The 16,603-nt window shown below is 45.3% G+C and overlaps 1 protein-coding gene across 5 annotated transcripts in view; it reads right to left on the bottom strand.

Moving 5' to 3' along the window:
• The window catches only part of Rhogef3 (Rho guanine nucleotide exchange factor 3), a 204,381-nt gene that overhangs the window by 25,263 nt on the left and 162,515 nt on the right, over positions 1–16,603 (bottom strand). For all 5 annotated transcript variants that reach the window (XM_076307274.1, XM_076307277.1, XM_076307273.1 and 2 more), the window contains one exon: positions 13,665–13,779. In XM_076307274.1, coding sequence (XP_076163389.1) covers positions 13,665–13,779 — 115 coding nt within the window. The remainder of the gene's footprint in view (positions 1–13,664; positions 13,780–16,603) is intronic.

Raw genomic sequence — 16,603 nt, 5'->3', positions numbered from 1 at the left:
GTAAATGAATCGTTATCCAGCTTGAAATTTCCACGGCAGAACTCGGAGCGGCGTAATGTAATGTGAAATTCGGAGACGCTGAATTATCCGAGTTGCCGGATACGCACGAACAAGAAGATTCTGGTCGAGAAGTTACGCGAATTAACGTCGCCGTCGAAGCGCGCGGATTTCTTCTTAGAAACGGTCTCGGTAACGAACAACATCGGGGGAAGCCTGTCGCGGGCACAATACCGTGTGTTGCTGAACGAGATCGTGAGAAAACAAAAAAAAGAAGAAAAAAGAAAAACGAATAGTCGAGACCGATAACACGTTGATGTATCGCCGGTGGAGTTAATTGCGTGAAACCGATCGGGTCTATCGGGACAGTTTCTCGGCTGCCAAGTGTAACGTTCGAAAATCTGTGTGTTGCAATAATTTCACCGTGGTCGCCGTATGCGCCGTATGTTCCCGCTTGGAAACGAAGGGGTGCGAATGGGCACCGTGCCACAATGCCCGATTACATCTACGGCCGTCTCCTTCGCTGTTACGACGTTTTGCTAATTAAGACTCGACCGTTCCAGCGATGCTTTACACACTGTATTTTAATGTTTTAATAAAAACGCGGGCCCGTTCGTTCGCGGCCGCGTCACTTAATTATTGTTGCGCGACAAACGGAAATAAAACAGCAATCCAATTATTTTAAAAATATCGCTCCTCCGCACGGAGTGCACTCGTTCCTTCGAGTGCCTCCTTCTGCTCCGCGGTGGCACCGCAAGAAACTTTTCAGAGCGTTCCAAGAAGAATACATCTGGGTCACAATTCGAGTAAGAGAGAAAAAGAAACAGAAAAAATAAGGGAATTTTTTCAAAGGACGTACTCACGAATTGTCGCGGTATCGTGAATTAAATTCCGAAACAATGCCCCGAATTGTTTCGAGTCGCGGATTGGAAGTTTTCGCGAAAATTGCTTTTCAAAAATTCCCCCGATCGAATATCGTTGTCCTTCGCTTGTTTTTTTTTCTTTTTTTTTTCCTCCGCCCCGAAGAGCCATCGATATTGAAAACAAACAAACGGTATTAATAAACAAACATCCCGCGTTCGTGTAATCGAGCACAGCGAACAACACGGACAGATTGAATTTTATTTTAAACGTAGGTATAATTCCTAGGTGCGGTAAATACGTGAACGATTTTTTATTTATCGGTGCTCGCTGGAAAAATCCGCGCGCAAGGAGCGTAATTTTTCGGAGCTGCGCGTTCTTGATTACGATTTCATTTCTGGAGAACCTGCGCAATTATTTCACGCGTAATTATTCTTTTAACGATCCGTTCGGATGTTTCGATTTCCTTCGCGTCAGAGTCGGGCAACAATTCGTAGGATGTCTACGAATTAGTAATATTCTTACCATCGATTTCTCGCGAGGGAATCGCTTTGCGGTTACACGAAACGAATAATCGAGTGAGTGGCTAGACGGCGAACAATGTGTTTTTTTTTGCAGGTCTAAACGCAATTATTACGCGTGACTCGTCAGAGGTTTCGTGTTTACGAGAGAAGTTTACCCTCGTCCAATTTGTCGACAAGATTATTACGAGGAGTATCGATGCACCGAATTTCCCACGACGAATGGTAGGCGAACTGCTTGTACGATGTTTAAACAAAATTTCTCTCCGTTTACAGAAGTGTGTATATATCGTAATTGCGTTAATTTCCGGTAAAAGTCGTAACATCGACCCGGTTCGGACGACATCTCTTTCGTAATCCAACCTCGTCGTAAGACGAGGAAACACGTTCGGCGAGCATCATCGACGCGCTCTTCCCCCGTTTTGAGAATCCGTGTTCGAAAGCTTGGTGAAACGAACCGTAGAATATGTTTCGTATTTTGGTCGTTGATTCGTGCCGCAATTCTGAATCACGTATCGCGGTACACCGCAGTAGAAGCAAACACTGTCAATGAATATTTTCCGGCTGACAGAATTTGTTTTGTATCCGAAATTCTGCGGCATGGACGTTTATAAATTTGAATACGAATGGACGACGGTGCACGCCCGACCGAGACAAAAGCCAATATGTATTTTCATTATGATTCCGTTTCACCCAGTTTCGTTGTCCATTTCCCGTTCACGGGTCTTTGATCGAATTTTTGATTTTCGTCTCGATACGGGCGCGTGCACTCGGAAAGATCGCAACGTGCAACCAACGATACCATCGAACAACCTCGAGTCGACCTTAATGAATAGTTTTAATTAAAGGTTAGCACGAATGCTCGCGTGGTCTATGCATATTCAACGTTGTAAAATATTTTTTCGCGGTTCTCGCCCCGGTATCCACGTACTCATTTTAACGTGTATTCGACGTTAGCGCGTCGTCTGTCTCTTAATTAGGAAATTTGCAATTCTTTTTTTTCCCTTCAAGCGTCTCCTCGTTACGATCGAGTTCACGGTAACGAGGTCGAGTCTTACGCAATTTCTCTAAACCGGGGTGAGCGCGTTCGTTTCGCAAGGATTGTATCGCCATCTGGGGAATTCGTCGCGAAGTACCGGCAGACCGTACCCGTGTCGCTGTACCGGCGAACCATCTGTTTATCTCTGTGTTAATTCACGAACGAAATCGTACGGTGTTCGTTTAAACATTCCCCTTCCCCCTTCCTCCGTCCTTTGAAGTTGCAACTCTTAAGCTCCGCTTTACACAGACGAACGAAATTCGAATCCCATAATTCTATTTACCCTATCGGTAGCCAAAGTTTCGGCGAAATTCGACGTCGAATCCTCGACGGATGTTTCCGGTTCGCTTTGGGAGGAATCCATCGCTTCCATTAAATTCGCAAGAAAGTATCCGATTGCAAACAGTAGTCGTGTATCGGTAGCCAGCGAATTATCAACGTTGATTCAGGAATAAAATCTTGGTGTTCGTCTAAATTGTTTTTCTACCCCTTTAAACCGCTCCCGTAAGTTTCGTTAAAGTCCAGTCTTGTAGCTGAACGAAATTCATATTTCGCGATGTTGCGCAATCTACCGATACTCAAAGTTTCGTGGAGATTCGATGTCGAATTCTTGGCGTTCACTTTGGAAGGATTATATTGCACTCGAGAAATTTGTAAGGAGGTTAGAACTTTGTCGCAGTGAACTAGCCATGTTGATTCACGAATAAAATTGTACAGTGTTCGTCTAAATAGGTTTCCTTCTTCTTCGACCGGTTCCAGAACTTCCGTTCCTTAAACTCCGGCCTACGTAGCCGAGTGAAATTCATATTCCCTAACTTAGCGCGCTCCACCGGTAGTCTTCCTCTGTAACTTTCAGCGAAATTCGACGTCGAATACTTCGGTGGGTGTATCTGGTTCGCCTTGCAACGATTGTATCGTTTCCAGAGAATTGGAGCTTCCGGGCGTTTCGAATCGCGAACAAAATTGCACAGTGTTCCTCCGAATAGTTTTCCTCCCTCTTCGACCACACGCGGAAGTTCCGTTCTTAAAACTTCGTAACAAACAACGTTTACCGTACCGCGTTATTTCGTTCGCTTTACCTATGACCGAAGCTCATTGAAAAATTGCCGAGTGACTCGCAGATGTTTCCGTTAAACGGTGTTAAAACTGCGAAAAGTGAAGCAACTCTCTCGAAAGTTAAAGAGGGAAGGACGGATGGGAGCCGAGCGAGATCCGCGAAAAGAGAAACGAGCGAAAAGGCAATAAACGGAAGTGGAATCTAGTGAAGCGGCCGTTTGTAATTAAGAGAACGAGACAATGGCATCGAGACATTTCGGTGCGCTGAATTCCTTCGCTGTGCACCCAGTGACGCGGACAATGCTCGTCCTCGTCAAGTCAAGTGACTTCTCGACCTCCCTTTAGAAACGCCGCTATGGACAGAAACGTGGTCCGAGCTCGTTTACGAAACCGGAAGTTGGTTACACCGTCGATCGATATTCCGTTGCTACAACCTCCTAGCCCCAACGCTGGGCGGGGATTTCGTACAACGAAACGATTCTACGGATTAATTTCATTGGAAACTCTCTATTCGCGAGAGCGTAACACCGAAGCGACGAGACTCGGTGAATGGTAAAGAAACGACTCGTGTATCGAATCGCGCGTCCCTCGTTAAAAGTACGTCGGTTTTTCGTCCGAGGAGTCTACGATCGGATCGAGACATCCGTAAACGGTGTCTTTTTGCGAGAACTTCGTTCAAGGAGCTGTATCGACATCGTTCTGAGTGGAGAATGTTTTTAGAATCCTCGAAATATTTAGTTTCCGAGTTACACGCGCTTTCTCTTCGCGGTAAGTAGTTAGAAGTGGTTCGTTATAAAATCGAGTCTCCGCGAACTTTGTAGGCCAGCAGGTTGTCGTGTCAGGGTTACAAAGTTTTCTTTTTTTTTACTTCGGTGTCGAAGAGAAACATTTACGATTTACAATTCCAACACGTTCCATCGTTGTTCGTCGATACGGTTGCTCTTTATCTATAATACGGCGATTATTGTTAAAAAGGTTGGTCGCGAAGCGTAAACTGTCTCCACGCTCGAACGCTGAGCACGCAATTGAAGGGATCATAAACGACGGTTGAATAGCGTCGATCTATAATAGAACCGAGTTTCCGAGCTTGGCAGAATTTTTGAGCCGCGTCGAACCTTAATTAACAGTCTGAGAGCATTTGCATGTAGCTGGCAGAGGCTTTAACCTACATACACTTGGAACCTAACGTGCCCAGGGCATCGATAATTGGGGGCTAGCGAGGTCGACGCCGAATTATTCATCCGTACGGTTTTGGTGCTTTTGAAACAGTCGTAGGGACGTCGATCTATACTCGATTACGCATTTAGTTAATTTACCCCGGCGGAAGAAATTCCAATTTAACGAAAAACAGACACACCGGACGAATCGATTCATGCGCTTATTTATGGCTCCGTGCTCGATCCGGCAATCAGTGCAACGCGATCGTACCAAATGGCTCTCGTAAAATCACCTACCTTTCGCGGGGATCCAATGACGCGTTAGATTTCGGTAGGATCAAAATTATGAGAACGAACGAGACCTTCGTGGGGCTGAGAGTGTCCTGGATGTTTAAAAAATGATCGTTCCAAGAATGTGCGTGGAACGAGTGATCGAACATCGTTCGTTGCGTACGTTTGCTCGTTCTTAGGGACGAAAGTGTTCTCAAGGGGTTTGCGGAGAGGAGCAGGTCAGTGGCTGTTGGAATGGACTTTGAAGAGTTGTATATCCAACTCGGAGGGAGAATCTGACGTCTTACTTGCGATTATCGCAATAGCGAGGCGCGATGAAAAATTATTTTCATCAACGTGCGATATCCGAACGGTGAAATAAAATTGAAAATAGCAATTGTCGATGATGTATCGGGCGAGAATCGTTCCGTACGTAACCCACGGAATCTTTAATGAAATGTCATCCGTCGAACGACACACGGTCAATAAATAACTGTCCCCGAAGACCGTTCGGGATCCTAGCCATCGATCATTCTCAGCTCTCGGCAATTAAACATCGTTCAAGGGGGTCGCTAAATATTTGAAAGGGCACGGTGGAAAATTATTTTCAACGATGAACGTCAGGACGTTCGATTGGCTAGACACGCGATTCGTAATTTCCTCTACGGAACCGGTAGACGATAGAACCTTGGAAATGAATAATGGTCGACGCCTGTAACATCTCGGCTACGAGCTCGAGGTACACCGTGTTTGCATACGAACGGTTACGGTAATTGCGTTCGAACGTTTCGATAGTTTTTAACGGTCCACGTCGACGAAGTTCCAATGTTTCTTGCACGTTTCTTGCGTCTCATCGTTCGATCGATTTTATCGGATTTCGCTCCGATTCGAGACACCGATGTACACATTATGGTACTCTGTCGCAAGAATCGACATTTTCGTATATACCGAGTAAACGATGGAATTTTAAACACGCGGGAAACGATTCTATAAATTGAACCTTCTCGTCACGATACGATAAGAAGAATCGATATTCGCGCTTGTTGCAAAAGTTCAGATTATAATATCTGATTTGTTGTAACACGCGGGGATATCGCGTATCCGGTAATATCGTGATTCAACTTTATGCGAATGACGAACAGTGTCATCGATATTCGCGCTTGTTGCGAAAGTTCCGATTGTAACAACGGTTTATTGCAGTACGCAGGGATCTCGCGTATCCGGTAATACAGTGATTTAACTTTTAACGAATCTCGAACTCTGCTTGCGACTGACCGAAGAAAACCGAAAAAAAAAAAAGTAACGAACGACTTTTTCTGACAATACGAACGCAGTCTCTAAGAGCAAAGTCATTGCGTTTGTCCCAAAAGCGGCGGAAAAATATTATCCTCGAAAAAAATTACGATTACACTTTTGCAAAAGTCTCGTCAGAGATCTCCCTCGAACGTCCGACAATTTCCTACCAACAATTTTTGTCTGGCCTCGTTTAAAAGAGATAAGTGGTTCGCCCCAGTTCTCAGAATCACCCTGTGTAATACGTCGGAGTTTTTAATGTATTGGACACCTTACCGCCCGATAAAGTCACCCGTGGCGGTGTGTTTTAATTATTTTGAGTAGCGTAAAACGTAGGTACACACGCGTGAGCGTATTCCGCGTTAATTAAATGCGAGGAAAAATTACGACGCCGGTGCCTCGTACCGTGGAAAAAACTCGCGACGCGACTTTTCTCACGGAAAATCGGTAGACGACTCGGTCCGCGGAATTTCATCGACGCCTTCAATTACACTCGACTTATAATTGGAGCGCGTTAACGTATCGATTACGTTATTGCGTCCGACTAGAGGTGTGCATCGTATCGTGGTTGACGACGACCTACATGCATCATTCACAGCGACGACAGTACATACTGGTTCGTTAACATCACCGGTAACAATACCGTGTCGAATTGACCGTATCTCCCACGTTTATGCACAGGTTACTGTCGCCAGGGACAAGCATTTATCCGACAATTAAATGTAACCGTAGCTTCCTATTATAAGCAGTCTCGCGAATTCCACGATTACATTAACCAGGATAATGTCTCTCGTTTTATCGTACGCTCCGCCGTTAATTAATTCCGCGATTCTTTCTTCGTTGATGTTCTCGTTCATCGTCACGGTTGCGAAACGAATCGACCAATCACGAAAGATACATAGGCGCCACTCTTAATAACGAGGGTAACAGAGTCGCGTAAACTACAGAGAAGAAACTCCTCGAATATTAATTTTTAAGTAACATTATCTCGACGAGTATTTTGAAATATTCGGCAGGTGTGTTCGTAAAGTTGTAACAAAATAAGGAAATGTAAAATTCTTACACGCTTTAGGGTTTTGAACGTGAAATTTAATTCTTCTCCCGCTAGTGAACGTTTTAGACACCATTGAAACAGATTCAAGTGTAAATTCATCTATGTTCGATCGTATCGTGTTCAAAAGAGCTTTAAATAAATTCGATACTTTTGATATCGTGCGGTCACTGTCTAGACAGTATAATAATGAGCAACGGGAGACCACTACTATACGATCGGTTAAAAATTGTGGTTTGCAAAGAGCGAGCTATCGGGTCTGAGGATACGCGTCGAGAAATTGTCAATGCACGTGTAACAAGTTGTCGGATATTCAATAGAGTTCGAAGGAGTCTGAACAGTATTCGAAAGAATATCAACGACCAGGTAAAACTTGTTCTTTTTTCTTCGATTTCGTTCCAGCCGTATCTGCAATTCCGTTTACGACGGAAAAAATTCATTCTCGGTTAAAAAGTTAAAGACGACTTTTAAATTTTAAGAAAATTACATTTGATAAAAGAAAAAAAAAAGGTATCGCAACAGGGTATCGCGAGGTCCCCCTTGAAGCACGCAAATACTCGTCGGAACCAATTTCCCTAAAAATCAATATTTACGGGGTTGTTGACGCTGTATCGGAAATATGTTCCTCGGGTTATGCACGAACCACTTTTCCCTAAGAAATCGAAACCATTTTGTCGATAAAGGATCGGAGACCCTCTAAGTTATTGACTTTGCCTCGAACCCCGCTATTCGCGAGCTCCCTTTTTTTTTTCCTTTCCGTTTCTCGATAATTTGTCGATCCCAATGTCGGAAACCTACACGTCGACCGTTACGTCCCGAATAATAATCCTGAAAAGATATCGATCATGGTCTCGCGCGTGACGGATTGTCCCAGAAAAACCGACGAGCCGAGCTGCTCTGGAACTGCACCGCCATGTAGCATCGCGCTGACTCCGTGGCCCATTATCGCGTTGACTACTGAATTTCAGCACGAGTCTCACCTGGCCACGGTTTTTTCGAAAGCCGTGGACGTGTAATTCGACGAATCGATCGACTTCGTTCGATGCCACGGTAACATTTCCATCCGGATAAAAGTTTCGAACATCGAACCGAAATGCAGTTTCTACTCGTTACGCGTTGAACGGAAATTAAAATTTCAAAAAATTGAATGTTAAATGAAAATTCAACCTTCGCGTGGAGCAAACATCGCGAATATACGCGAGCTACGCTCGTTATCTTTTCTTCGAAGAAAATTTTGCGCATCTCTGGCCCCGTGTGTACTCGATGCTTGATAATCTAATCTTAATTTCTTTCAGTGTAAGCCAACGAATCGAAAAATTTATTCGAAAAGGTTATTTTAAGACGCATAGTTTTGTCACTATAAAACAACTCCGTTTGATTTTTAAGTCTAGCTCGACACAATTTGTATCTTGAAACGTCGAAGAGTGTACGCATACAAATGGAGAAATGACGAAAAGTTTCATCGAGGTTTCACGTTGTAGAAGAATAGTCGAAAATCACTTTCGTTCGAATACGTTTCGTTCGAGTCTCCTCTCGTTGAATCGCGTACGTCGCTTTTGTAATTATTTTCCGTACTCCGGCGCTCCGAATACCTACAAACATCGTTTCCGGCCGAGTGAATTCACGCGCGTGTGCACGAGCGACACCAGGCTCGAAGTGTCGGTTATGTACACGTCTGGCGAGACTCGTCGCGAGAAAGAAAACATCAAACGACGCCGGAACGGTCTGGATTCGGTTTCCGCATTGGAGAATCACGGGACGGACGTTTCCGGCTTGGGTTCGCTGGTCTGCGGGGACACGCGCGGATCGAGATCGAGATCCAGAGCGTTCACGATCCGTGCTTTTCGAGGCGCATCGACGCGAGCGCCGGTGCATTCTCCGCTCCGTGCCGTGAGATCGTGGAATTCCCCGCGGCGATGCAAATCTTAGATACGTTATCATATCCGCGACGTGACTTCCCGCAGGAGCGTCGAGAAACGAGCTGGCAATGCCCGCCCGCACGCCCGCACGCCCGCGTGCCCTACAATATTTCGCTCTCGGGGATTTTCGTAATTCGAAACGATTACGTAATGCCAGGACATCGTGACACCTCGACGACTTCGTTACGACCGCGATGCAGGACTGTTCGTTGAATTTTTGAATTTATCCGCGTTCGAACTATAGACTATAACCGGATATAATTCCGATAATTAATTTTGCTCCAGGATGGACAAAATTTCGATCGATGCATCGGACGGTGAATAATAAAATTCGAACTGTTTCTTATTCGTTACGCGTTGAACGAAAAGTAGAACGTTACACATAATGGAATATTTCACGACGAACGAATACAAATTTAACAAATGGTCTCGACTAGAGCCGAGTGACGACGAAATTCTGATAATTAATTTTGGTCGAAGATGGACAAATTCGGACCGTTTTCTATCCGTTACGCGTCGAACGAAGTGTATTATAAAATATTACACGGAATGGATCATTTCACAACGAACGAAGAAAAACTGAACCGTTCCATCGAACGAATCACAGTTCATTTTATTCGAACGAAACTCGTCTCTAGTTTCGAACGATCGCGAGTAATAATTGGTCCACGAAGGATTTCGAACGGAGCAAAAATACTTGCTGCTTGGCATTGAAGGCAGCTCCGATGGCTTTGTTACGCGTTCGTTGGCAATCGATCGAGCAGATTTTTAATTAAGATTCGAGACTGACTTTTCGAGAATTTTTTATATTCCGTCGTTCGAGATCCGTATTAATTAAGCTCGAGCGAGGCCCGGTTAGAAATTACCGAAATTAAATTTCCTTACTCGAATCGAATCTCTTTTATTACGAACTTTCAACGTCGACGGATCTCGCTCGTTTTCGCAACGTCGCATCGTTCCGTGTACAAACGACTACGACGTAATTTTGAGTCAGAGTTTCGATGACTAATCTTCTTACGTGCCCGTCGTTTTATCGTGCGATTCATTCCGAACGGATATACTCCGACATTTCGTACATCCATTTCCGAGACATTGGTATTCTCGAATGACCAACTTCTCGTGTCGTTAAAAGGTCGTAAAATGTCACAATCTGTTAATGCATTTTTCTCACGTGCATTCTAACGCATCCACGAAGTCGAAGATGTTTTCAAGCGATCGAGAACTCGTGGAACGAACGATCGAGACGATATTCCGTTCGCTTGTGTATGTACACCGTGGGAAGTTCAATATTGGAGATACCAACAGGAAGGTTAAACAAATTAATTTCTGGAAGACTTACGTAGACTTACGTAGACTTACGTAGACTTACGTAGACTTACGTAGACTCTTTAGCTTCAAGTTACGAAGAGTTCGTACGGTGTTTTCAAATTTCACGATCCAACAAATACCTTCGACGATTATTTAACGCGCGCGAAGCAACTTTGATTCGTAATATCTCAGTTACCGTGAACGGAGTCTTGTGAGAACTCGTTGCACGGAAACGGTATCAAAAATGCACTTTATTAACGCGCTAGACCTTCCAAGAATCACCAACGAACGTTTTCCAGGGAAAAAAGCGTACGAAGCGCGATAAAAGTGACGGTGGTAACCCGCGTCTCTTCCGAGTTTCTTGGACAAACTTGATAACCGAGGTAGGGCGCTTGGGGTCGGTTTAATTAATCCCGGGAATGTTGCTTTATCCGACTAACCGTCGCATTGTTGCAAGTTTGTGGATTTATCTGCGACGGTCGCGCGCGCGTGCACCGTAAACGGAACAGCTCGCGATACCATTGTAATTGTGCTCGTTACGAACGTTTCTCCGAATTGGAAACTTTTGACGGAGAAATTGATAAAATTAATATATTTTTTACTAACTTTTACCGATCGATACCGCGACACGAACGGAAAGGTAAAAGATTGACCGTGTTAAAATTAATCCACCGAGTAGAGTGGACTTTGTAGTCCTGTGCAGGAGTCATGACTCGAAGGTTTCCATTCTCCTTGTTAGACAAAAGTACGACGTATATAAAAAAAGATACGAATTTATTACCTTCAGGAAATAAACGTACACGCTATAGTACACTCAACCCTCTTATAATACGGTACTCCGTGATGTATAGTTTCCATGAAACGCGGTGCAAAAATTGCAACGATCTCCCTATTACGCGATATTCTCATGGTACTGTTTGCATACAACACGGCTTGATATACTTGAACGACCCTCGTGTAACACGAACGTATCTATCGCATTAACACGGTTTCGAAACAACACCGAACGAATTAACCGTGTTGTACGGGGGGTTTAGTGTATTGTGCAGAGTTCCGGGTTTTTGTCCGACAAATGCAGGAATTTTTACCGGCAAAAATAACCGAACACAATTTTGTACGAAGTTTGAACATGAACGCTTTGTTGCGAAGTTATAAACAAGCATTGCACGCATGAAATATGTAACAACGCATTTTCCATTCCAGCGCACAGAGGGTCGATTGTGTTTATCCGGTCTATCTGGTTACACGTTTTTTTTATCGTCTGGTAACAATTCCGTGTTGTTGACCCACGGTACGATAAAGAAGATTACTTAGAGTTTTTAATACCTCTTTTCGGAACGTCGACTTTGCGCACGGTTGCAAATCGATGTCAACGAACAATGGAATTTATTACATCGCAAAGTTCCAGTGAGTTGTGCAGCGTTTCGGTATCTGGGTTTTTAAATCGATGCACCAGTTTTTCGCACGAGGTCGCTTCTGCACGATAAACCTTTTGTTTCTCCCGTACGTAAAAATCCGAATGTTTCGTATCCGCGATGTTTCGTTTATAATTCCGTAACGGAACGTTTATTTCAAAACTTCGTCATTTTTCTTTATTTTCATTTTTGCTCGTGGTCCTCGCGATTTTTCAGGCTACACGCGACACCCTGTACGTTTGGCCAACATCGTCGCAATCTCGGATCTTTGTTCCAGATCTGCGAGATTCGCGAATCGGTCGATTTCAACGAGGACAAAGTGTTTTTTAAGTCGGAGATTGATTCGAGAGACACTCCTACCGTGCCATTCGCGAAACAATTTTATCCGTGTGTATCGAGGTACACGCGTCGAGGAACAAGAGACGTCGTTTCCTCGTCGAGAGGCACGGAGAATCGGTGATAATTTCGGCGGAATCGGTGAGCACTTAGAGGCGCTTTATCGACCGCGTCGGGACGCTATAAGGCGGCTAAAAAGTTCAAGAGTGCCGCTACGGAACTTCCCTTGGGAAAGAAAGTTGAGGAAGCCAGCCGGGCGAATCGACCACGAAACTTTCAGCGAGAGGGAAAATTTCCTTCTAACCCGCGCAATTGCCTCGCTCGTTTGAATAACAATAAAATGTAATGATTAATAATCGGTCCTCCGAGAACGAGAACCGGTCTCGCCGGTCGTTTAAGAGAGTGTTCGAGAAGTACCATTTTCCATTAGATTTTATACAAAATTTGTTGCACACTGAAAGTCCATTTGAACTCTAGGAAAAACCAAGACATCTTTGTTGGATTCTAGCACTTTATTCGACGCACCCTATACAAGAACTATGGGTCGAAAAAGACTCAAGAATAGGAGCAAAGTCGATCGCTCGGTGATAAGATCATCCGTGAATCGATTCCAATATTTATTAAACAAAGAGGTTAAAAATTTTACGAAATTGATCCACGCGAGCCGAGAAGTATGCACGCGTACTTCGGGGTGATTCAAAGAGAACTTTTGTCTAAAATATCTCGTTACCTATTACTTTGATTAAAAAACACTTCAAGGGATTTTGCGATCGATACATCGGCTCGTTTACTATTCAAGAGAAACTTTTCAACGCGTACCTAAACGATAGAATTGCACTCTTCATTTTATTTAATTTTGAGGTTCAAGTTCAACTGACCTTATCAAATTCTCGAATTCGTCATTTTATTGGCTACGATGCATCGCCGAAGAAAGTGCAACAATGACCTTCGAAGACTTCAAAATCACCTCGATGTCTCGTTATAAAAAACAGATTGTTATACATCCAACGCCGATCTTCGAACGCGTTAAAATTCATCGAAGAGTTTTCGAGCGAACAAATAAGTGACACGATATTTTCGACAATAGTTCTTATCCACTTACCCGGCATGCAGCCGGTGATTTCCTTCAACTCGAGCGTCCGTACTAAAATCGTTACCAGCCCTCGAGTGTACTCGAGGGTCGAAAGGTTAAAGTTACAGCTTTCGATCCGACGCAGGGGGGACGGATAGATGGATGATGGAAACACAAGGACGACGGTGACCTAGGTTCCCGGCTGGTTCGATCCATACCGCTCCCGTTCTCAAGGGCTCGATCGACCGGACCGATTATTATTGTTTCGGGTCGCTCGCTCGCGCGATCGAGCGATCGGGAGTGTCGATAAAAAGCGAAAAAATAGGGAGACGAGAATCGCGCATCCGGAGGGGAACTAGAAATACTTACGGAAACGGGAGCCGTGTGAGGCGCGGCTACTTCCTGCGCGCGATGGCGTCGATTGGGGCTGGGGCTCGATCTTTGGGAGTTCTGCCCGCGTTGCCAGGATCCTCCTTGGTTGTTGCTGAAATCAAACGCAAAGAACGGTTACACGTGCCGAGATCGTTGTCCTATCGATTTTGGTGAATCGTTCGCGCGACTCGATCACCGAGATGTGTACACTCGCGAACCGAGCAGACGCGGGCCGAACTCTGCTGTTTTCTGCCCAACGACGCGGATATCGGTCCCAGACGACCGTGTTTACCTACACGCACGATGTGTGCACGGAGATCGAAAATACACCCGGCAGGAACAACGTCCAGATTGAAAGCAAACAAGTCTCTCGATGGGGAAACGCCGTGGACGATGGTACAACGTTCCTCGCGCGAGACGAACCCGCGACACGGTGTCCGCGACGCACTCTCGCGTCAAAGCAACGGAGAACGCGAAAAAAGTGACTCTCGACGACCGATTAGAATCGCCCGATAAATTTATACCGGAGCAAGAGTTGTCATCGCGGCCGGGCAACCGAGCGGAGCGATAAATTACGACGTTCGGGAAGGTCCGCGGAACGTGATTTACCGGGGCGTTTGTCGATAATCGTCCTTCGTGGATGTCGGTATATTACGCGAGACAATGATCTACGAGGTGATGATCTACGTTCGCGGGAGGTGGATCGAAAACTGCGCGACGATCCTCGCGTAAATAGGGTTTCGACTCGTTCGGTCGTTGCCAGAGGGAACGGTGAAACACGGTTCCCTCGATTCGAGGCGCTATCGTTCTCTTTCGAAATGATTATCTCGAGGATGTGACGTACTGTCGCGAGAATCGTCGAAACGGAGAAAAAACGTTCCATCGATCGAGAGCGGTCCCAACGCCTCGTCTCCGGTATTTTCGGTAGGCTAGAGGCTCGCGATCACGATAAATCCACAGACTTATTAAACCGGTGTTGATCTACGTTCTCGAGAATAGGATCGAAAACGCCGAGTGCGCCGATCTTCGCGTAAATCGAGCTTCGACTCGTTCGGTCGTTTCCAGAGGGGATGGAGGAACACGGTTCCCTCGATATCGTTTTCTTTCCAGAGGATCGTCCCAAGGATGTAACGTGCTCTCGCGAGAATCGTCGGAAGGAAGAAAAAACGTTGGAACCCCTTGTGTTCGGTGTCTCTGATAGGCTAGGCAACTCGCGATCGATTACAATAGGTCCGCAGACTTATTAAACCGACGCGCTACCACCTATAACCCTCGACGATAAAACTTCCCGACACGCGTCTCGAGGTCCGTTGTGTTCCCACTCGTTCGTTTCTCCCCTCGGTAGATTAGAAACTCGCTCGTCAGCGACGCCTGTCAGACCTCCTCGCGGGAGGAGGACGCCCGGCTTATTGTTTCTAAACCGACAGGTTTCATCCGGGCCACTCCCTAGGCCACGGGAAAGGATCTAGGAGTTCGTTTCGATCGGTCTAACCGCGTAGAAAGTGGAATGAATCGACGAACCTACGTCGCTGTCTCGTGACCCGGCTTTCAGAATCGAAGACGACTCGTCTGCCGATAGAGACTCCGTGCGAACACCATCCTCGGGGAAACTTCGCTGGGAGAGGGTTAACCCTTTGCGCTCGAAGCATTTTTCTATGAAAGAAACCTCAAAGAATTCTTTCACATGGGATGTGAAAATAAATCGTAGAATAAACTCGGATGTTATCGAGATATTTCCTATACGAGATACTTTATTTATCTCGAGCCACGAAAGAAGTTTTCCTCGAAAATTCGTAAACTTGAGAGAATTGGAAAGATTCCGGTGCATCGGTTAGCGAGCCTCGGTCCCTTTTCGAGTGCAAAGTGTTAAGAATCGTTTTCTCGATAAAAGTCGCGCTTCGAGGGTACAAACGTGACGCGTGAGCGAGCACACGCGAGCACACGACACGCACACCGTGCGACCCGTCGCGCCTTTCGCCGCGGCGGAACGTTCGGTTCGTTAGAACCGCGTCGCGCTTTAGACGGTCCATCGTTTATCACTTCGCGATCTACCGTGCGCCGATAATGATGTATCGGGTCACAGTGAAAGCATCGTGGGAATTCATTTGCGCTAGCGCGTGTCCCACCGAGCCGGAAACGTTCCACGCGGAGGTCACGTCGAGCATCGCAATACCTCCAACGATTAACGCTGTTTAATGTCCGACTTTACCGAGTTTCCCAGAAGACCTCGTGGAGAAGACGGATTTCACACGGGAAGCTCGTTAAAATCGCGCGAGATTTTCGCGACCGAGTCAGCCAATTTGTACGCGGTATTACGCGGAACCGATTTCCTCGTGCTCGACTATATTTACGATACCCCGTGACATCATCCCGATTCGTGAAAAAATAATTCCAGGAAGAATACCAGTCCGATCGGAGAACGTAGAAAGATGATTCGCGGATCTTGAAATTTCCTGGGTGGAATTAAATGAAATTTGTCTGTTCGGTGTAAGACGAAGATACGTTATCGTTGTTAGTAAAAATCGCTTTGCAGTGTCTTTTTCGATAGATTCGATCCCGATATTGTTTACGTATCCGTCAATTCGTCGGTACGAATATTTTCAGGAATTGCGAATCGTGAACGAATTGAAAGCGATCAACGTTACCGCGAGAGGCGTTATCGTCGATGGAAGATCGTAAAACAGTAATTACAAAAATGAAAGCTCGGAACCGGTAGCTGTTACGAATTGTAATCGGCGTCGTTTTCCCCGGTTGAAAATGGGAAACATTTTCTGCCATTATACGCGAATAATTGTTAAATAAATAACCGGTTCGATAATGATCGCGTTTAACGTCGTATTTATTGAATACTTTTGAAAAAGGAGCAAATTCCATTTTCAATAACCAACGTAATGGTATTCTCGCTGATGAAAGTTATTTCGAACGCGAGACACAGC

Source organism: Ptiloglossa arizonensis, chromosome 3, assembly GCF_051014685.1.
Source record: "Ptiloglossa arizonensis isolate GNS036 chromosome 3, iyPtiAriz1_principal, whole genome shotgun sequence".
Classification (NCBI taxonomy): Eukaryota; Metazoa; Arthropoda; class Insecta; order Hymenoptera; family Colletidae; genus Ptiloglossa; species Ptiloglossa arizonensis.
This window is presented reverse-complemented; position numbering and strand designations above follow the sequence as displayed.